Source organism: Vidua macroura, chromosome 3 (genome assembly GCF_024509145.1).
Source record: "Vidua macroura isolate BioBank_ID:100142 chromosome 3, ASM2450914v1, whole genome shotgun sequence".
Lineage (NCBI taxonomy): Eukaryota > Metazoa > Chordata > Aves > Passeriformes > Viduidae > Vidua > Vidua macroura.
In genome coordinates this window covers 62,016,070-62,038,005 of record NC_071573.1, presented here as the reverse complement: position 1 = coordinate 62,038,005, position 21,936 = coordinate 62,016,070, and the positions used below count along the sequence as shown (strand labels likewise).

The 21,936-nt window shown below is 39.2% G+C and overlaps 1 protein-coding gene across 1 annotated transcript in view; it reads right to left on the bottom strand.

Annotated features, from left to right (window-relative positions):
* Nucleotides 1-21,936, bottom strand: part of THEMIS (thymocyte selection associated) — a 70,037-nt gene that overhangs the window by 1,555 nt on the left and 46,546 nt on the right. The window contains exon 5 of the mRNA XM_053974182.1: nucleotides 8,286-8,436. Coding sequence (XP_053830157.1) covers nucleotides 8,286-8,436 — 151 coding nt within the window. The remainder of the gene's footprint in view (nucleotides 1-8,285; nucleotides 8,437-21,936) is intronic.

The window sequence follows — 21,936 nt, the reverse complement described above, 5'->3', positions numbered from 1 at the left end:
CCTCTGAGGGAACCTGAAGTTCCCTCTGAGGTTCCTCTCCATGACTGAGGGGTCTCTCCCTGAGAACTGGGTAATAGTAATTTCTTTCTGAAGGTGTGATCCTTTCCTTCATAGGTTTTCTATGGCTGGAAATAAATACAAGGTTAATCAAGTATCTGTCTGGCTACACCAGAGCAGAGTTTATCACAGACCTATATAGTCACAAATTCCCCACTACTGAATTAGCAAAGTGTTTCCAGATCTAGGCATGAAAAGAAAAATGAATCCCAAAACAAAATCCCAAACATATGATTAGAAATGCATGGAATATCTCACATGTGGTCACTGTCTTGTTAATAAACATTTCCTGGTTTGTAGTTCATTTGCAATTTGGCTGTGCTTGGTATCAGTAAAAGCAAACTAATGAATAAAACAGGCACTGAAAGAATAAGCTAATCCCCGTGACTCAGCAAGGGAAATATTGTTTGTGCACTTAGACTTGCTAATACGGATATAAGGTACAGATTGATCATGGATGGCATAGCCAGGCTTTCTTCTTTCCCAAACACATGTAAACAAATTGATGCACTTCTAAGCAAGACAGCTCAAGGAGAAAGAACGTTAGTGTCATCAGGCCAGACTAAATTACAGCTGTCCCCAGTCCCAAACCTGTTCAGAGTTCCTTTTGAAATGTATATATTTACACTTCAATAAAGCATTAAGCAATGAATGAGACAAGCTGAACAGTCCAAGGGGGATTCTGAACACTGAAATCAATGCAATTTTCTTCTGTTTGAAAAATAAATCTATTAGCCTCAACACTGAATTACTGAATCAGATAGGCCATCTCAGCCTGCCAAGAAAACAAGGCTTATGTCATCACATGCCTTATGTCATCTCCATCCATCCATCAATTTCTTCAGTACTTTTACAAGTTTATTTCTGACAATTTCAGTCAGATTTGAAATGGGCACAGAAGTCTCACAGTGGTTACTAAAGCTTGAGTTGAATTAGTTCCTCTATTGAAAGAGAAGCATGCAGAACACAGCTGTTATCCACTCCATTTGGCAGCAGACAGCAGGATAAACCAGTGTGTGCATATTGGTTGGCCACTCAACACACACATAGCTCCAGACCTGCTCTTTTTCTTTTGATAGGAACACTGCAAGGAGAGTTTTGGTTATTATCAGGAAAGACAGAGAGGAGCAGTAGGGGACAACAGTCCTGAATACTTATTAAATCAAATTTCATTAATTCTACTCTTCCTGGAACAATTTGTGTAATTATATTTGCCTTTATAGTGGAAGGCTAGTGCTCTGCAGACTAAAAATTTCCATTAATTTCACTTGTATCTTTGAGTGAGTAGGATATATTGGCTTTTTCTCGGAATATACTTGCTGTTTTTCACAAATTTCAAGGTCAGAAATGTTTGTCATAAGTCTTCATTTTGCCCTTCTTCAAAAGGTACGCATCAGAAGTTGACGCAACTCACCAAGACCCTTGCTTGAAAGAAACAAGAGCTAGAGGCCCCAGCTCATATGCATGTACAACTCTGCACACCTAAACGCCTCTAGCTGTGTGACCATAACATAGTTTTATAGCTATGGTAAATATTTCAGATCAGTTCTAACTCTGCATGAATTAACACTCAATCACACAGCATTTATTATTTATTTATGCCTAACTTGAAAAAAAGTAGTTGTGAAATATTCTGCATAATAATGTTATGAACTCAACATGGTAGAACCACATCTTTATTTCTACACATCACTTAAGTGAAAGTGCACAGAACCAAAGGTATATGCATAAACCAAGCATTTTTTTATGAGCAGTAGCATTTTATTTACTGTGAGCCTGGTTCTGATGCTCCTCAGTGCTAATGAGAACTAATTCCCTAGGGAGTGCTGCTGAAAGCTGATCAGTGATAGAAGAAATAGAGCCCATAAAACTAATGGACTGTTCCTTGAGCTGATATCCATCAACCATTACTTCATGTGATGATGTAGCATATCTTTAAAAACTGTTATGTGCCACGATCAAAATATTTCATATAAACTGTAGGGTTGCATTCAATGTATGGATAATATTTATCTTCCTCTGGAATCTCTTAAACTAATGTTTGGAAAAGATTAGTCTGAATTTCTTTAAAAGAATCTTAAATTTTCTGAAATAGACAACTGTTGGTGTCTTTCACTGTCCTTTTACTTTAAAATTTTTTCCTTTATCAGTTTTTTTTTTTTTTTTCTGGTCTGTTTTGCTGGTTTTATTGAACTTTTTGAGACCTACTTTCTACTGTTTCACTACTGCCTCATATAAAATAAATCCCTAGTGTAACAACAGCTCTTGCAGATGAGAAATGGTTGCCACAAGTTTTAAACAATCTCATATTTCTTGCCTCATAAGTTCCTGCAAGAGGATGCAGAGCAGGGCTCAGGGCACCATCAGAGACATTCAAGTGCTGCTCTGCACAGGACTGGGGGAGCAGAGCCAGGCAGCACTGCCAGAGAGTGGGAAAGGGCACTGACATGAAATACCCTTTGGTTTATCTACATATAATGCTGTCATACCTCCTCCTTGCTACCACCTAAGCTCCTGTCTGAAATCTCTGAATATCACCACAATTAAAATAAGTCATATCTAATAAACCAGTGAAATCAGAAGGATTCAGAGCCTGTGCTTTCTTCCCCCTGCTGTAAAACAAGTTAGAGTTTGGTTGAGAGCAAAGCTGATTGAAAACATTTCAATATTATTTACTAAAGTATACTCACATCCTATAAAATGGTATGATCTCCATATTTTTAAGTAATTTTCGTGCCTTTTTTTAAACTTACCTCAGAAGATGTGTCAGTTTACAGATGAAAACACAAGAAGTTTTTTGGTTGTTTTTTTTTTTTTAAAGAAAATTACAAGACCATGGGAGCCAAAGAATCTAATACCAGTTTTTCCCTAATCAAAGACTGAGCTGAGTGGGGAAGCTGGAAGGAGTTGTCACACACACATACAGGAAAGGATTCCTAATTCATATTGCTTATTCCCATGCTTATTCCCATATTAGTTCAGAACACTAATACAAAATCCCTGAGGCGTCATCAAAAAAAGAGCAGCTTTTCTTTTTTTTCTTTTTCAAAATAATTCAGAATTCTACATTTTGCTTTAAGTTTTTGGGGTTATTATATTTAATTCATTTCAATATTTCTTTTAGAGCACAGTGCCATAGTCAAGTGTATTGTCTTCACTAATGGGACAGCAAGCTACAGGGGCAGAAGTTTCTTAAACCATCTTTGAAATTTTAGTAGACATATGTGCATCCTAAAGCACAAATGGAAGGCCCAACCCTCTTTTTCTTTCTCCAGCCCACTAGCCTCCTAAATCAAGTGCCCAAAGACAGAATATAGAAATACCTTCTCTAAAATATCCTGACATCAATGAACTAAATCAGCATAAACACTGTTTTGTTGCAGACTGTAACTATTCCAGAAACCTACACCATGAACAAGAAGATTATGTAATGTTATAGGAACTCCACTCAGAATAAATTTCAAGGATAAATCCTACCTTTATTAACATGAACTCTGTAAAGAAAGACAACAGAGGCTTTAAAATGGAGGAAAAAACATGTTTTTCTTTTCCAAACTATCTGGCCTTTGGTAAGAAGTAGAAATTGTTTCTGTAACTAGGGGGATTTTGGGGACTACAGATTCAACATCCTTATTAGGAATTTGAAACAGGTTGGTGCTTTGAAGGGTGGCTTAACATTCATCAGTAGAAGTTTAAAGATTAGTCAGTGAATGGTGCATTTCCTCCCACTCAAAACCTACAGGAGTGTGTCTGTGTTATTAGTCTTGACATATTTTCTAATCCATTATCTTTTGAATTAGCAGAGCAGAGTACGCTCTCTGGAACAGGCAAGCTTGCTGCACGCAGCAGTGGACTCATGGGGATTCCTTGGCTGGCCAGGAAGAACTGTTCCATAATCTAATCCACTCTCCTGTATAATTCTGCAATTATTTTTCAATCAAGCCAAATAATTTTGGACTATACTAACATACAACTTTCAGATAAAACTTTACCTTTGATTTGGGTATGTCAGTGTGCAATCCATCACTGTTCTTTGGACTGGGTTACATCTGCCTAGCTCAAACTCACATTATACTCCAATTTGGACAGAGTTGGTAAAGGAATATACTCCAAGGCAATTAAATAAGAAGCAATTTCCTAGTCTTGCAAAAGAAGTATCATTATGATGCTACTTCACAATTTTCTGTGTGCATAGTAGGAGAGGTACTGGGAGTTTGTTTGGAATCCTCAGTAACAAAAGCTATCCTTTACCTGGTGTTCTGTGAATAGCCAAAGCCAAAAAAGTGAATAGGAAGAACTTCAAATTAACTAATTGCCATTTTCATGAGAAATGAGGCAGAAGACCTGTGACTGATGAGCTTTTGAATCAGATACATGGCTAAGAACTCAGATGCATGGGAAGAGTTAGTGATGTAAATGCTTGCAGTACCAGAGTCATGCAAGCCTTCAGCAGTCCTAACACCATTTTTTTTCTCTTAATACTCTTGGTCATACACCCAAAGCTACCTGCAAAGCACAGGTCTCTAGTCATAAACTCATGGAAATACATAGGAAAAAATAAGCCTGACTGATAGCTAAAGTTTAAAAAAAATGTCTACTAGAAGCAGGAGGAGTTGTCATCAGTCTATCCTGACTACTGATATATGGGTCTCAACCAGAAGAAAAATAAATTCTGCTTTCTCAGAAGGGACATCACAGCAAAGATTAGGATCTTGATGGAATGAGGGCCAAAGGAAATAGATCAAGAACAATCAAGAAAAGATATTTTCAAACCCGAAAAAGGCCCTAGAAAAAGCATTCTTCTCAATTAGATTGTTTCAACATTAAAAGCAAATGAAGAAATGTCTAAGAAAAGCAGACTTGTGCTAGAAACTGAAAAACCACAATAAAAATCAAGTGGTTTTTGAGATTCTGAAAAAGGGTTATCAATGATATATATATATAAGGTTTAATGGGGTGGACAAAAGACTAATGCTACTATCTCTGGATGAATAAAGACAGAGAAGGCGGACAGACTTCAAGCAGGGCAGATGGGACAGTCAAGATATTTCAGCATTTCACCATGGTGCTGAAACATGTTTAATAGAAGGTTCAAACCTGGAACTGTTGCAAAATGTCCAAGTCTGTTTTCTGGTGTCCAGAACCATGAACAGCATGAGCTAACAAGAAGCATGCAGGAGAAGGAAGAAATCATGCTGGTACCATGGGTAACAGAGGCAGGTCTGTGCCTAGGGACAGGTGAAGAGCCCCCTGACAGTTTCTGGGTTAGGATTTAATGGAGACACCAATATGAGTGATGCTGTGGGTGCCTGCTACAGACACAGTGATTCACTAATAGAGCAGTCGACGGGAATGAGCTTTCCTTAGTAAGTTTGCAATGGGAGAAGCAGCTGAGATAGTTGTGCTGCCATCCAAAGGGACCTGAACAGGCTGGAGTACTAGGCAGAGAGGACTTTCATGAAGTTCCATGAAGGAAAATGCAAGGCCTGGGGAGGAATGACTGGAAAGCAGCTTTGCCAAGGAAAACACTGGGGTCCTGGAAGACAAGCTGACCACACTCCAGCAATGTGTCCTTGTGGCAAAGTTGCCCAGCACCTCCTGGGCTGCATTAGGCAAAGTGGTACCAGCAGAGATCCCTGTCCCCCTGATCAACACTGGTGAGAGCACTCCTGGAGTGTTGGGTCCAGATCTGGGCTCCTAGTACAAGAGGGACATGGATGCTCCGGAGCAAGTCCAGCAGAGGCTCAAGAAGGCGATCAAGTGCCTGAAGCATCTGAAATAGAAGGGGAGACAGAGAGGGCTGAGACTGCTCAGCCTGGTGAAGGGAAGGCTCTGGGAAGATATTATCACTGGGCATCAGTACCTGATGGGAAGATAGGAAGAAGATGAAGATAGACACTTCTCAGTGGTGCCCAGTTACAAAAGAAACACAAGCAGTAACAAATACCTTCACAGCAGAAAAATGGAAAGACCAAGTGACCTCCCAGTCCTGTTATTGAGCTGAAGCTTGGCTCCATACTGCTTTTCTCAGCCAATGGAACTCAGTTTAGAAACTGCTGTACAGTTCCTGTAACAGGCAGAGGAAGTGACTCTATGACTTCACTTTTTGCACAAACTGAGAAGCTGCGTTCAGAAAAATATTTGAAGACTCTTCACCAGAAAGGCATTTTGACACTTTAGCCTGTGTGATGTTTCCTGTCTGTGAGGAGTCTAGGCCAATAGAGTTAAGCACCTACTCAAACACTGACTTTTGTGCTTGTGAATAAGATAGTCCTCAGCATAAGTGTTATGTCTGCCTTCTTCCTCAAACAGGCATTGGGCACATTTTCTTCAGTTGTGTTACCCCTGCTTCCCATGTCTGCCTCACCCCCCAGAGAGTAACCCAGGCAGGTGATCCAATTAATCCCTGTAGCATGGACAACGGTTTTCAAAGTCATGTCTCAGTGATTTACAGGAAGTGCCCTTAACAAAAAATGAGTACCATGTTAACCTATGTTGGTATTCTTTTTATTTTGTGGGATTTAAACTGAGGACACTGTCCTTGTACCTTCTGACATGTAAGCTTCACCATTTACCCCTATAAAATCTAATCAAATCATTAAACAGTGACAAAACAGAGCTTGAAAAGAGATTTTTCAAAGCCACAAAATAACAAATCTGGAATTTTATTTCAAAGCTGCCAGATACCAAAATATCATGCTGGTTTTGGCTGGGGCAGAATTAATTGCATTCACAGTGACTAGTACAGGGCTGTTTTGGATTTGTGCTGAACACAGGGTTGATAATATGGAGATTTTTTTAATGTGCAAGGGCTTTTTTGTGAGCAGGGCTTGCACAGAGCCAAGGGCTTTTCTGCTTCTCATACTGCCATGGCTGGCAAGGGAAGTTGGGGGTGCACTGGAGTTTGGGAGGAGACACAGTCCAGACAGGTGACCCAAAATGACCAAAGGGATAGAAGGAGGAAGGAGGGGACATTTGAAGTGATCGAGTTTTTCTTCCCAAATCACTGTCACACGAGATGAAGCCCTGCTGTTCTGGAGATGGCTGAACACCTACCTGCCCATGGGAAGCCGTGAATTAATTTGTTGTTTTTCTTTGTGCGAGTGTTTTTTGCTTTCCCTGTCTTTATCTCAACCCACAACTTTTCTGGCTTTTTCCCTAGCAATTCTCACCCCTATCCTGCTGGTGGGGGAGTGAGCAAGCAGCTGTGTGAGGTTTGGTTGCTGACGGGTAAAACCACATCACTTTCAATAGTCAGTCCCCAAATAATCAATTTCCACAGCAATAAGGATTGGTGAATATTCAATATTACACTGTAATTCTTCTCCAGAAAAGTGGTTTATGTAGCTTTTAGAAGTTTCAATTTACATAGTTTCAAATAGACAATTCTTTTTAAGAGTATTACACACTGAATGACAAGGAAAAAAAGAGAAACTTTATAAGAAGTTTTTCTATTGATATCAACTATCAGTTAACAAATGCTGTGAGGACGAATATTTGTGCTTTAGTCTTCAAAATGTTCTAGTGTTGTAATTAATGTGGTTTTTTTCATATTTCAAATATAACCTGTGACTGAGAGATTAATGAAATAATTTTTTTATATTAACTTCAGAGTTGAGATATATAAAATAAATTTGGATTTGTCCTCTTATGATCTAGCTTTTTAACTTCAGTATGGTACATTTCTGAAAAAGGAAAAACTTGAAAGTAGAAAAACTAACCATTCTATCAAAATTATGGGAAATACAAACAAATAGAGAAAAAATTTAAAAATAATTATCGGTCAAATAATTTGCTCAGTATTATTTTGTTCTTCAAAATAAAAAAATATGAGTTGAAGGCATCTCCATATCATTAATGTAAATGGCTTTCGCATCTTAAAACATTTTGGGATAGGTATTTTTTTAATAACAGATTATGTGTAAGCATCACTCTAAAGCAAAAGGACAGCACATGTTTTCCAATCGTCTGTTCCTAAAAGCACTGAATATTCATGCTGCAGTGTCAAACAGAGTTTAATACCACGCTGCTGCTGCTGAGAGCTTGGATGAATTTGCCTTATGGCATTTATGGAGGAAGAACAGAAAGGTTTTCTCTTTTCATCCCTCTTTGACTAAGCCGCAGATTCCAAGTGAAATCACACAAGATACTCCTATATGACAAATTTTCATTAGGGCTGGGGTTAAGATTTGTTATATTAACAGCTCAAACCATAAAGCTTAACTGACCTTTAGTCACAGTGGTTTCCACTAGTGTAGCTTTCCCAGTCATGTCCTTATTCTCACAATGCACCAAATCATTTTGACAATTAACTTGCAATTCCAAAACAGCAGTGTCTTGATCTGAGCACAATTTCTTGGTGGTGTCTATGTAGAAATTCTGAAATTAGATAGAATAGCACATTAACTTTCCATGTAAATTGTTATTCCAAACTGATGTGACATGCAAGAGCAATATTCTTTGGGTTCTTTCTGTGAGTTTTAACTACAGATCTTTCTGTTTGTCAAAGTTATTGATGACATTTACCACAGAGCTTGTCTTTCAGGCATGTACATCACAAAATAACATGATCAGGAGGCACTCAAGGTGAGGAGATTACCTCTAAGACACATCTCCAGTCTTTCTTTTTATTTTTGGGTGTATGGTGTCACACAAGCAAAAGGAGATTTATGTATCCCTTTTGGTTGATTCAGATTACTTTCTGATTAACTATTTTTATTGTATCGATTGTTCATTTAATGTGTTCTGTTACATATTACATCACAAACTCATATAAAGTCTGACATTTCAATTACATTTACCCAGTAGCATTCACAGCATAGTATAGTTAGATGAGGGAACATAAAATTATGGCGTTATTAATTATAGTTTTATTACATTGGAAAAAGTAAGTTAGATGGCTGCAACATTTGCATCCCTTGAAATTCAAACTTCATACACACCTTTCCATAATTATGTTATTTTTAATTTTGAGGTATTTGTGTCATAAATACTTTCAGTCAAATACATATTTTTAGCTGTGTAAGTAACAGTCAATTAAAAGTGTCAAAAATATATCTTTGGTGAAGTTCTACAGTAGCTACAGTGTAGGTACAGACCAATTGCAATCATTATACCAGAGTATATATTTTAGGAAATTATCACTATGGATTTTCCATTCAAAATCAAATGCAGATTTTTTCCTTAGCAATGACAAAGCCCATCCTATTCAGAGAGATAAGGTCAAGTTGGTAAATCTGACAGTAGCTACACAGTAGTAGGATCTGATCTTCTCAGAATCAACCCACAGTTTGCGAAGGCGCAACAAAAGCCCACGTTTTACAACAACCGGCAGGTCTTTCTGAAAAAAGATAGCAGCTAGCAACAAAAAAAAGTCACTGGTAATCAAAATAGAAAATTTGGAAGAGTATATTAAGAAAAACAGAGGATGAAATCTATAAAACAAAGGGATGATTTTTCCCAATGGATGGGTCACAACACTGCATAAGTGGAAGACCCTTATTTTTCAATTAGAGGAATCTCTGGTACTTTTCTCCTTTTTCTTGAACAAAACCCCACAGGATCGATCCACAGGGGTCATTGAGTTGCAGTATTCAATGCATGTTTGTACTCTACAGGTTGTACAACGCTGAGGAGTGCTCGCCTTGGTCGCAAAGGAACCTCTGAGGCCCAGCAAAGCTGCAAGCAGTGATGTAATTCACAAAAAACTCAGAGACTCGTAAAAAAGAAATTCAGCTAAGAAATACTTTTCAAAGAGTATAGAAATGTCAGAAGAAATTCTTCACAGCAGAGAGTTAAAATAACCCAACGGAAAAGGCACTGCTCAAACTAGGACTGTGCCCAGTGTGTTGTGGAATAGGTTCACTGAGGCTACAGGGTCTTTAACTTTCTTTCACCAGGAGGGCTTGGCCCTTCTTTCATCTTCTTTTCTTGATCTTCAGCACCAAACATGCCTGTACACCCCACCTGTTTGTTGCCAGACTGTCCCAATTATATGAACACCCATTTTATAACTAGTTTTTGAGAAATGTCCACCTTCTGCTTGGGGAAAATAAATGCCTAAATAACCATGTTTCAGAGCTGCCACTAAACTAGTCCCATCCTTGGTATCAGTCATACCTCTTTATCACAAATTAAAGATCTTGGGAAGGGTAGGGTAGCTATTATTGATAGGCAGATTATTCCTGTGTTCCAGTTGTTTGGCATACATAGCAGACAGAAAGCTTTCACTTAATGGTCAGCTTTCAGGGAAGGATGGAACCTTAATTTAAACTGTAGACATTAAAAAAAAAAAAAAAGAAGTGTTTTTTTTTTTAAAGCATGAATTCTCTTATTTTCTAGTCAACTCCTTATTTACCCTATTAATACTAGCAATCAATGTGATGTATGAGAATGTTGAGTTTATTTATTTTGCATTGTCTTAACTAATTAAAAACAGGTCTTGGTATCAAAATAGAAAGATACCCTCATTAAGAAAAATGTATCTGGAATTTGTGCTAATCTTATAATTCATCAGCAAAACCACACGCTGTGACAAAATAGTTACCTGGGGCACCTTGTAAACAAATTAAAATATGCAAAACTCAAGCATTTAAAAACAAATAGGATTACTGAAAATGAACTGTCACATCACTTTATGCTAAAATCTGATAGCATTTTAACATCCTTAATAGCACTACAGATAGTAATTATACTAGAGACCAAAAAAGATAAGTTGTTTTTTTAAAACTATGTAACAGAGAAGTCTTACAGTTGTCTTTCAAATACTTGGCAAACTTAACAGTACGGAATTTCTATCTAGGCAGAGTCATTGTTCCACTAATTTAAAGAAGTCAGGATATCAGCCACGATTTTCAATAGGTACTGCCAGAAAAAATACTAATTCAATTAAAAACTCATAATCTGAGCTGAAGTCATTTGTTATAAAAGACTACTCATAAGGAAACCCCAAATCTCAGCATTTGGAAAATAAAACCAACATCTATAGGTGCGTGAACTAAAAAATTTACAGCAATGATTAAGAATTTTCCATTACATCTTCAGGTTTGCTTGTGGTCCAGGAACAACTCAGGAGTCAAAGCATAAAGCCATAAAGGTAAATGAGTCTAAATACTCACAGTCCTTCTCAGGAAACAAGAGGTGTTACATCAAACAGGATAAACACAAAAAAGTGTGAGAGCTAAGGTGAGAACTAAAGGGCTGGAGATGCATCACTTTAGTAAGAACAGAAGTGTCAGAATTCAGCAGAAGCTGTAAATGACTGCAGTGTTTATCAAAGGTGCACAAACTGAAAACACTGCAGAGGCAAACTGAGTTTCAGAGTGAGGGGTTTGAATTAGTTTCCCTTTTTCCCTTGATCACCTGAAGAGTTTAATGCACTGCATCTGTGTGTGTGTGGGTGTGTGTGTGTACATGAGCTCTCTTCTGCAAGCAAGGCTTCCCTCTGCTTGTCTGCTCCAGAAGCTGTGAAATCTGACACTAATAGCTCTTATCAGTGGCACTAGGCAAATAGTAATGTTTTCCCTGTCTACAGCCACAGTTGCACAAAACCTGTCCCCAGAATCCTGATATCCCCTGCAACATAAATGTCTGCTCTCATCCTCCTCTCACAGCTCCAAGCTGTGTTCTCCTCCAACTTAAAAAATTTGGGCTATCAACAATTGTATCTATGTGAATATTTTTTTCATTACTGTGTTGAATTGCTTTTTAAACTTATTTACATTTCTGTTATCAGGATCATGCAGCAATGAGTTCCAGAGTTTATTTCTGCACTGAAATTTACTTTGGGTTACAAGGTTTCTTTTTACTGTCCTAACTCTTAATTTCATTAACTTTCTCCCATCATTCAGATTTTTACTCTTTTTCTTGAGTCACCTCTTCTTTAGGTAGAAGAGTTTCTGGTCTTTAATCTTTCCCCTTCCAGGAGTCAAACTATAACTTATGATGCACTGATTCTGGAAATTCCTGCTCCTTTGCAAGATGCAACCAAAAAATACTGAAGGCAATCCCTATCCTGCATATGCTTCAGACAGCAGTATTTGGTCATAAATACTCAATCAGCCCATAAAATAGCACAGAAGTTCTTACCAAAAACACCCCAAAACCCCAACCAACCAACCAACCAAAAAAAAAAAACCAAAAAAACAAAAAACACCACCAAAAACCCCACAAAAATCAACAATAACAAAACCACGAAACAACCAACAACCCTCCTCCAACTCTGGAGGTGTCCAGCAAAATTACTGTAACCACTGAGATGAAACAGAAGAAGAAGAAGCTCTCAGACCAAGTAAGAAAAAGGTCTTTTAAATCTGGTTATGAAAAAAGAAAATAATTCATGTTCATAATACACATTATTGTTTTGTTGCTTTTTTTAAAGGAAAGAGCACCTCAACAGCATCTAGAACATTCAAAGTAAAGAAGAAACATTTGTTTAAAGTACAGAAAAATTTGGAAGTAAATATGAAACCAAGAGCTGTCATAATCTCTGAAAATGTAGTGAGAGACATAGTGCCATAAACCAATCTGACAAAACTATGCTTTTCCAGACTGAAAGTCAAGCTGTTACGTGATTACAAATGACTCTAGTGAAGAGGAGTACTCATTTGCTGGAGCAATCACTGCTGGACATGGCACTACACCTTTGGAGTACATTATTACAAGTCACCCATCCTAGTAGATATAGAACATAAACCTTTTACTGCAATCTTTAAAAAGAGCTTGGAGTGGCAGTATTTACAGCCATCAGAAACCCAAGCCAAAGCTCCAGAAACATATTTATTGCTTTGGCATATACTGCATGGATATATTTATCTCTAAAATGCTTAATTGCTGCGTGCACCTTTCCACCAGAAGAAAACGATGCATTCATAGAATGAAAGAGTGATGAATGATTTCACTGTCCAAACACAGACAAAAAAGATAATTTATCCCCACAAGCTGCATACGACAGTTCCGTAAGGGAATCACACAGCACTGTATTCACCAGGAAGCCCAAACCAGGCTGGATGAAGTTTTACTTTTAAATATTTTGCAGAGTATTTCAAGGAAATTGTGAGAAAGGGTGGTAGAGAGAGACATATCAGTATTCATAGTTGCTGATTCATAAAGAAGATTTCATGAGTTTCAGAACCTACAGAATGACAACCTACCTATATAATTTTGCTCCCACAGTCATTACATCTGCATGACTTTCTGCAGGGACAGTTTGGAACTACAGTGAGTCTGAAAATAATCACAGATTTTGTTTCCCAAGTAGTATCAGCCAGAGTAAATGCTATCACATTCAGAGCCTTAGACCATCCTGAATTACAGATCTGAATTACTTTTGGGTTGGAAGAGCATACGTTGGAGTACATTCTGGAGTAACTACATTGGTCAGATTTACACCAATGCTCATCATCAGATGATCCCCCCTCTATTCCACTCTGGCAGAACCCCACCCAGAGTACTGCATCTAACTTTGGGCCACCCAACATAAGAAGAACATTGATCTGCTGGAGTAGGTCCAGAAGAGGGCCACAAACATGATCTGGAGCACATTTCCTATGAAAATAGGCTGAGAAGAGTTGTTCAGCATGAAGAAGAAAAAGGCTCTGGGGAGACCTTCTGGCAGCTTTCCAGTGCCTAAAGGGAGCTTACAGTAAAGAAGATGAGAGGCTCTTTATCAGGTAGCATTGTGATAGGACAAGGGGAGCAGTTTTAAGCTGAAAGTCAGTAGGTTTAGATTAGATTTTAGGAAGAAATTATTTTCTGTGAGGGTGTGAGGCACTGCACAGGTTTCCCAGGGAAATTGTGGGTGCCCCATCCCTGGAAGTGTTCAAGGCCAGATTGGATGGGGCTTTGAGAAACCTGGTCCAAGGGAAGGTGTCCCAGCCCATGGCAGGGGGTTGGAACTAGATGGACCTTCAAGGCCCCTTCCAATCCAAACCATTCTATGACTCTATGAAAATATATTTCACCTACTGTCTGACTAAAAATCTGAATGGATGCTTTTACCTAACAGATGGGAAACACAAATTTGAATAATGGGAACACACACATGGGAACTGCTGACATGTCTCAAAATCTGTATTATAATGGCACACAATTAAGACTGATTTATTCCACTTGAAAAGAAACAATTACCTTTGGATTATTATTCACTTGTATCCCAAGGTAGCCTTCTTCTATGATCTATTGGCAAGCCAACTTACCTTGCACATCAAGGTAATTTTTGCAAGGGCACAGTGTACCCATAGCAAAGGGTACTGATAAGGGTCTGTGAATTTGTAGCAAAGAATTTTAACAGTCTTTCCCATTGCACTGATTCCAGTACATGGTATCAAGTCTTCATTTTCCACAGTCCACTGGAGTGTGGAAAAGGAGAAGAGCTAGTTAGAAGATACTTCAGAAAGGCCATGGGCAATAAAGAGGGTCCTCATTTAGCCTTATTAATATACAGGATGAGAGCACTTTGGAGAATTATTATTTGCCTGCAGGACTCATAAAGTACTATAAACTGCAGATTAACAGTTTTGACAAAGAAGGGGTCAAGGTTATATCGTTTCAAAGACAGAAGCAAAATTGCATTAATCTGTGAATTATTGTCTGCCTAAAAGAGGCAAAAACCACATGATCAAATTAAGTTTTGTGATCCAGATTCAGGTACTTAATAAATTTCTTCCTCACAAGGTGCTTTCCCTACATACCAACAATATCACAATTAATTTGACTTTCATTGTCAGTAGTCTGGGTTTTATCATAGAATCATAGAATGGTTTGGGCTGGAAAAGACCTTAAAGTCCATCTAGTTCCACCTGCACTGCCATGGGCTGGGACACCTTCCACTGGACCAGGTTGCTCCTGGTTCTTTTCCCAAAGGTTAAAAAGGGGGAAATATAAATAAAATCCTTCTTAATTGTAGGCTAATGCTACTGTAGGCGCATTCTAAGGGTTCAAATACTGTATTTAAACTCTTACGTTTTCCTAATAGTAGGGACAGGATTAGTTAATCCTTGTTTAGAGTTTGAATAAGAATACTTGGACTTAAAACCAAAACAAACCAGAGGAGAAAGCCGTGTTCCAGCCAGATCCATTCCAACTAAAATAAAATAAAATCATGTACCAAGCCGATTGGTCTTGGAGAAACCAGCGGCACGGCGCCGTGCCCGACACGCGATTTGTCTGCGAGCTGGGACAGGCAGTGACATCCCGACCAAAAGGAGTAAGCGGGGAAGCAGGCGGCGGGCACCGCTAGGGGGCTCCGCATCCCGGCGCATCCCGGCGCTCGGCCGAGCGCTCCCCGCGGAACGCGCTGCCGAGACCGCGGCTCAGCCGTGAAACAGGAAAAGCCTGGCAGCCCAACTCTCCTTCGACAAAGACTTCTCCTTCTGGACCATCTCACTCCCCCAGTTTGAAACGACGCACAATAAATTTTGTGGTTATGTCTGGGACTACGGAGAGAGAAAACAAGGCTTGTTCAGATTTGATGATTTTTTGGGATGCAATGTAGTGAAACGTTAAGATCTTGTAATTTAACAGACTGTGGTTCAATAATTGTGGTGGGGGTGGCGGGGAATAACAAATAGAGGGGGGAAAAGGGTTCCAGCTGATAGGATGACCTTTAAAAAGGGATGTTGTACATGAACAGAACATGCTTTCTTAGGAAATTTTGCAAGGGCTTTAAGGAGGTAAGGAAATACTGACACTCTTCACTGACAGTTCCCACAGTTCAGGTAAATTTTCTGCAGCTAATGGAAACAAAATAAGTTGCATTATGCAATCAATAAAAAACCACACAAGAGTATATTTCTATTGCATTCTACAGAAATTCTTTGCTTGCTCTGGAAATTCAGAGTCCCAAGGCTTTAGTTCTTAATCCAATGACTTTCATGCACTCATTCACTGCTCATAGTATTTGTTTAATCATTTGTTGAATGAGATCTTTTTCTCCCCCCCCCCCCCCCCCCCCAGATTTTCACAGAATAGTACCAATTTTGTCTCAAGAGACTTTAGAATTAAGTTTTGCTACCAAAGATCTTTTATATCTCTGGGTAACTGAAGCTGCCAGCCCCTTTTTCCCAGATATTTTTCCTGCTTTGTGTGTGTACAAGCAAGAGAAGAGAACATTATGTTGGGCACCTTTGAGTAGCCTGGGATGAAACAATGCTGTATTAGCCAGCACAAAATCACCAGCCTTATACCTACAGCTTAATGTTGCAAATCAAAAAGGCTATTTAAAAATCTTCTAGCAATAGCTCAAATGCAAAATACAGAGCTGCACAATTCCCTCCCAGCTCCATCTCTTCCCTCTTCTCTCCCTGCTAAATACATAAAGGGGGGAGTGCTTGATCCCCAGTGCCTCAGAGCAGAGAGTAGTTTTTTCATCTTTACTATAATGTGGATGATAATATTACATTTATTTTTGCAGTGATGTCTTTATGTTAAGGTTTGGCTTTTTTCTTTTTCTGAGTACTTAGTCTTAAACAGCACTTTGTCTCTTCAACACACCATGTAGTGAAAGAAAAGTATTGTTTTCTGCATTTTACATGCTGGCAAATCAAAATGTACTCTTTTCTACATAGCTTAAAAAAGTGGGTAGGAACCGGTGAGATGCCACCAGCTGTCACCTTTCTACACACCCTGAGCTCTTCACCAGCCTGCTTTCTCTGCCATCAGGCACAGAAACTGCAGCCACACTTGTGAGCTCTCAGCTAAAAAAATCAGGCTTGGGCTGTTTCAGAGTGGGCAATGAAACTCAGTACCAGCCTTTGGAAATCCTGGTTTCCATGGCACTCACAACAGTCCTGAAAGGAAGCAAGAAAAGGATTCCATAGTTTCATAGTGAGTCTAATGCTTTACCCCAAGGCTGGCTTTGCTTTTCTCCTGGGCTAGCCACCCACCAAACAGTGAAGTTCTTGGAAGGAAAAAAGTATACACCTGAAGATCTAAATTAATGAGGTCTACTTCTGTATTACAAATGCACCCCACCTTAGCAAATGGAACCGCTTGTTTGTTCAAAGACTATGAAACGTTGTATTTTGTGCTATCACCACTTAAGCAGAAGATGTGGATTCTTTTAATTTGTCTTTAATGGAACATTAACTGAAAATATAATTACAAGGGAGAGATAATTACCTGCAGGTTTGCCAAACTGCAGATGGAATATACTCAACAGACTGAAATCTGAAGGCTAGAGGCTGATATGAATGTAAGTGCAATTTAGTGTGTGGAAAATTTGAATTGAAACTAAATGAAAAGAATAATGAAATTTCCTGTAACTCCTGACACAGGACTCCAAAGGAGGTAGCCCACACTGCACTGCTGCTCCATCTGTCTCTCCATCAGTCTTGAGATCTTCTCTGCCCCTGAATATTTAAACAACATTCACACTGGTTCAGGTCAAAATACATCTCACAGAGCAGTTTTGCTTCACCATTGCCTTAAGCAGACATCAAGGAAGAGTAAGAACAGAGCAAGTCAGGATCTGTTACACCCAAATACACTTTCAGCCTCTTACTATTTTCAGCTCAAGGAATTTCCTGAGTTTGACATGGCTTGTGTGTTAGTAACACTCAAAGGGTGTCTCTTCCAAGTATTTGTCCAGCCTCCCCTTGAACTCCTGATCCATTTCCAGCCGTGTTCTGACTCTCCTTAGTCTGAATGTATCCTGCCCCATTTCCTCTAATTGTGGTCCTGCAGAGACTGGGGGTGAGGTGGGGTGGGGGAGAGTGAGGGAGTGAGATTTTTAAAATAAATTCCTTTCAAGTTTTTACTGCTGTGCTGGCCTTCCTAGCATGAGTCTGCAAGTCCAGATGCAGAACTCACCCTCAACTTCCTTTTCCTGCTTGACAGAAAATGCTGTGCGCAGCAGACTCAGCCTGGGGAAAGCAGCAGGACACTGAGTTGGTAGGAATTAAATGTTTCAGACTGGATTCGGTCCTCAGACCCTGGGTGTAAATCTGCACTCACTCCCTGTAATTTGAAAGCATTATTCTGGATTTGCTCAGTCATGGCTGAATTCAGCATCAGGTTTCTTGTTTTTCAAAATCATCTGGTTTCCAGACCACAGCAGGGAATGTAACAGCAGGAGAGAAAGGAAAATGGGTTATTTTATTAGCAAAATGCATTGCTATTCTAACAGGTATTTCTGCAATGTTTCAATTCCTTCAAGAATTTTGCCTTCACACACACATACGCACGTATAAATGTACACAGAGATATGAGTATATAAATATTTCAACTTGCCCACTAGAAGCCAGTCTGTTTTGTCAGAAATAAACTATTCTGCCCCATTTTCCACTTCCCTTTTTATTCTTTATTCTTTGACATAATTTCAAAGTCCTGACAATTAATTCCCTTGCAGATGAACTGCACACCAGTGGTTAGCAAACCCAGCCAAGTCACAGGGGTCTTTGGTTTGTTGGCAACACTGAATCATGTTCTGTAAAGGGTCTGGATTTTTCCTCATCAGAAAGGATGTACACATCCTGATACTTTTGGCAAATTGGGAAGTACCCACTTACCAGGAAAAAAAAAAAAAAAAATCACTTCTGATTACAAATACTTACCAAAACTATTAAAAGAAGACTTTTTGGTCTGTTTCTGGCTGTTGACATTTTAGATTTTGAATTTTCTCAATTCATTACAGGGAGCAAAAATTAAGGGAAAGAAAGGCTTTCAAAACCTTCAAAAATTTATTACTGGGTATCACAATGAAACTGTGTGATACCATGTGCCCACTTCTGCCTCCTGTTCCCACCCTGCCCTGAACCACCCTCCCTCCTAGGCACTGACTCCATGGGAGGTCTGAGCACTCTCCCAGAGAGGCTGTTGCCCAATCAGCCCAATACCAAGCTGTGAGAATGAGAATTAAATATCCCTCTGTACTCATAACTGTTGTCCATTACTTTTGTTGCATCCACTCCCTTTCCAGGTTCTCTCCTGAGACCTGGCTTTGTAGGACAGGCCTGGCGCTCCAACAGTGTTCAGAGCTATGCCTCAGTGGCATTTAAAAGGCCTTTTAAGGCTATTCAGAAATAGCCTGAGAAGAGGGGCTCTCTGCAAATCTCAACCCATTAGCTCATATGCTAAGAGATGTCAAATAGCAGAAGAAGGTTCATATTCAGTAATTTTTCTTCATACCAAAGATACCCTGACAAAACCTTGGTTGTTAGTTCCACCATTCTGTAGGTGGCACTAAGGATTGCACAGCCCTGAAAGTGGAGATTGCTCATCCCCAGTTCATGTTCATTCATGTTCAGCATACATTCAGCTTCAAGAAATAGTGTCTGAACTTGGCAGGTAGTTTAATGTACTGAACCAATCCTTTTAAACCCCCTGTTTAAAACTTTGCAGAAAGATTCTATGTGCAGAAGACATTCTAAATTGTAAGTATCTGCATTTCCTAACCAAAATAATGAAGGAAATAATTGTCATACGGCATTTACACATTTACAGAACCCAAGAAGACATCCAGGTTGGTGGGGTTTTAAGCACCATTGCAGCTAACTAAAGCATTAAACAGCTGTTGGTTGGCATGGAGAGTTCTGCTATTAAATTCTGATCTGTTAGGGCATCCACAAACATTTTCAGAGGGCTTTTCCGCAATGACCAAATATATACACCAGACAGAAGATTCTTTGAGCAAATAAATACTTGCTTGGTGGACAACTCTTCAAACTACTGACCCAGGGCAAAGAGTTGTGTAACTCCCATGATTTTCATCAATAAGACTGCTTTGGTTTCATCAGTCCACTGAATTACCTGGTGGATTTAGAAAAGATTTTATTTCTGCAACCTAAAATTTCCTCTCAGTCAGTCTTTGAGCCAAACTTAACTGTTCACTTGCTTTTCAGTTTAGCAGCCAACCTTTAAAAACATAATGCTGTCTTCTCCTGATGTTTTGTGCTCAACATTCAGATAGTCAGCTGGGTGTTTTTTTCAGATGTGAATATTTTCTTCTCAGGACTTGGAAATTGGGATAACTCTAAATGAGTTCACAGAAGGTTTTAAAAGAGATTATAATTACATCAATCTTATGCCAGTTTTGAGAGGTAATATTTGTAGTTCTATTAATTGCACAGGAAAGACAATTTGCTCACTCTTCCTAACAGTAAATAGCTCAAATATGTAGGCTAGGCCTCCTCTCAACAACATGTGTTACATGTCAGGTTATCAATAAATGATTATGATTCATATTGCAGAAAAGTTTGTGAGCAACGTTGCAGGCTACTCTCCCAGATCTACCAACTTGGTTCTCATGCTTTGGCTCTGGAGAAAAAGGGCAAACTTGTCCAATCAAACTGGCAGCTTTGGCAACAGCAGGACTTTGTTCCTCAGCTGAAATGACTGCTGACCCCAACCTTCTATAATTTCCTCCATCTGGTTTGCAAAATGAGGGCAGGCAGGAGAGGAAGAGGCTGGGCTCTTGGTTGCAATGGCAGGAGTTGATCGTTGCTCAGGAAACTGCCTGGCACTGCCAACCAGAACCAAAGGGCTTGGGGAAGAAAGACTCACCAAGCCGGATGTGAGAAGACATTTCTCTCTCCAGAGCTGTTCTTTTCTGTGATCTTACCAAAACCACAGCTTGTTGAAGTAGAATGCTGTATAGGGGCACAGCATTGAGCAGATGCAAAATGTTCCAGCTCTGGGAAAACAAGGCTGCCTCCCAGCTGTGCCTCCAGCCAGCCACCTTGAGCATATCAGGAGTGATGTAGATCATGCAAGCAAAGAGGTATGTGGCAGAAGTGCGGTAGTCTCAGCTGGAACAAAATGGCAAACCTGTAATGAGCCTGGCCAAGCTGCAGAAAGATTAAGTGGCTGGTACTTGTTTCAAGCTGGTTGAAAAATGGCTTGTTGAGAGTTTAGTGAAAGCAACACAAATTTTCAAATTCATTTGGCTGGTTTTGGCTGTTGGTGTCTTCTTGACCCAGTGAGAAACAGTTTAATGCAATAAGCAGCTGAAGAAATCAGTCTATTAAAATGAGTGTGCATCTTTGGGTGAGTGCAGCTATGCACAGGTTTCGTTGTTTACAGGAGCAGAGCCTCAGAGACCCACACATTCACACACACTGAAGTTTAACATGCTGAATAATCCCCTTTGGTAAGTGGAAAATCTCACCATAATCTTTTACAAGCCTAACAGCTGGCAAAGTCAGGACCTTGGAAACAATATTTTTTACAGCAGTGTGTGTTTTCTGGCACAAAGGAAGATGAATAATCTGTCAGATATATAAATCTTGTATGTCTTAAACCAAAAGATATTCAGGGAACAAACTGTATGTTTCCACAGAGGAGGACAGTGCTTAACATATTGTGGGTGCTACCAAAATTCAAATAAAAAACAGAGAAAATAAATTGACATAATTTATTTATTTGCTTCTTTGTGAATATATAAGAAGACTGACAAGAATAAAAGAATACACAGTTTGTTGTCATTAATTCTCTGGTTTAATAATCTTTTATTTACTTAGGTGTAGAAAACTTCAGAACTAACAAATCCAGCTATGTTTTCTGGGTTCCTGTGACATTTGAAAGCTTATAAAAGTAATGCAGATCTCAGGTTAGTCTCACACTCCAACACTTACTTCAGCTTCTTAGATAACTAATAAGATCAACAGCAGGTGTCACTGCATGTGACAATGGCTCTAGGGAGAAAATTCTCAAATCTACCTGGAGCTGGACTGAAATTTCTCATTAATTTCACATGGATCATCAAAGAGCATCTGTGAGGCAGCAACAGTTTGTGGATGGCACAGTCCTGTTTGCCAGCAGAAGCCTTCCCTTCAGCACTACTAATTTCCAAGACATAAACTCCCAAAGTATTCAATCTTACTGTGAATTAAAAAGCTGTGTCATAGGCAACCTGAGGGCATCCCCAATGCATTCTTCTGAGAC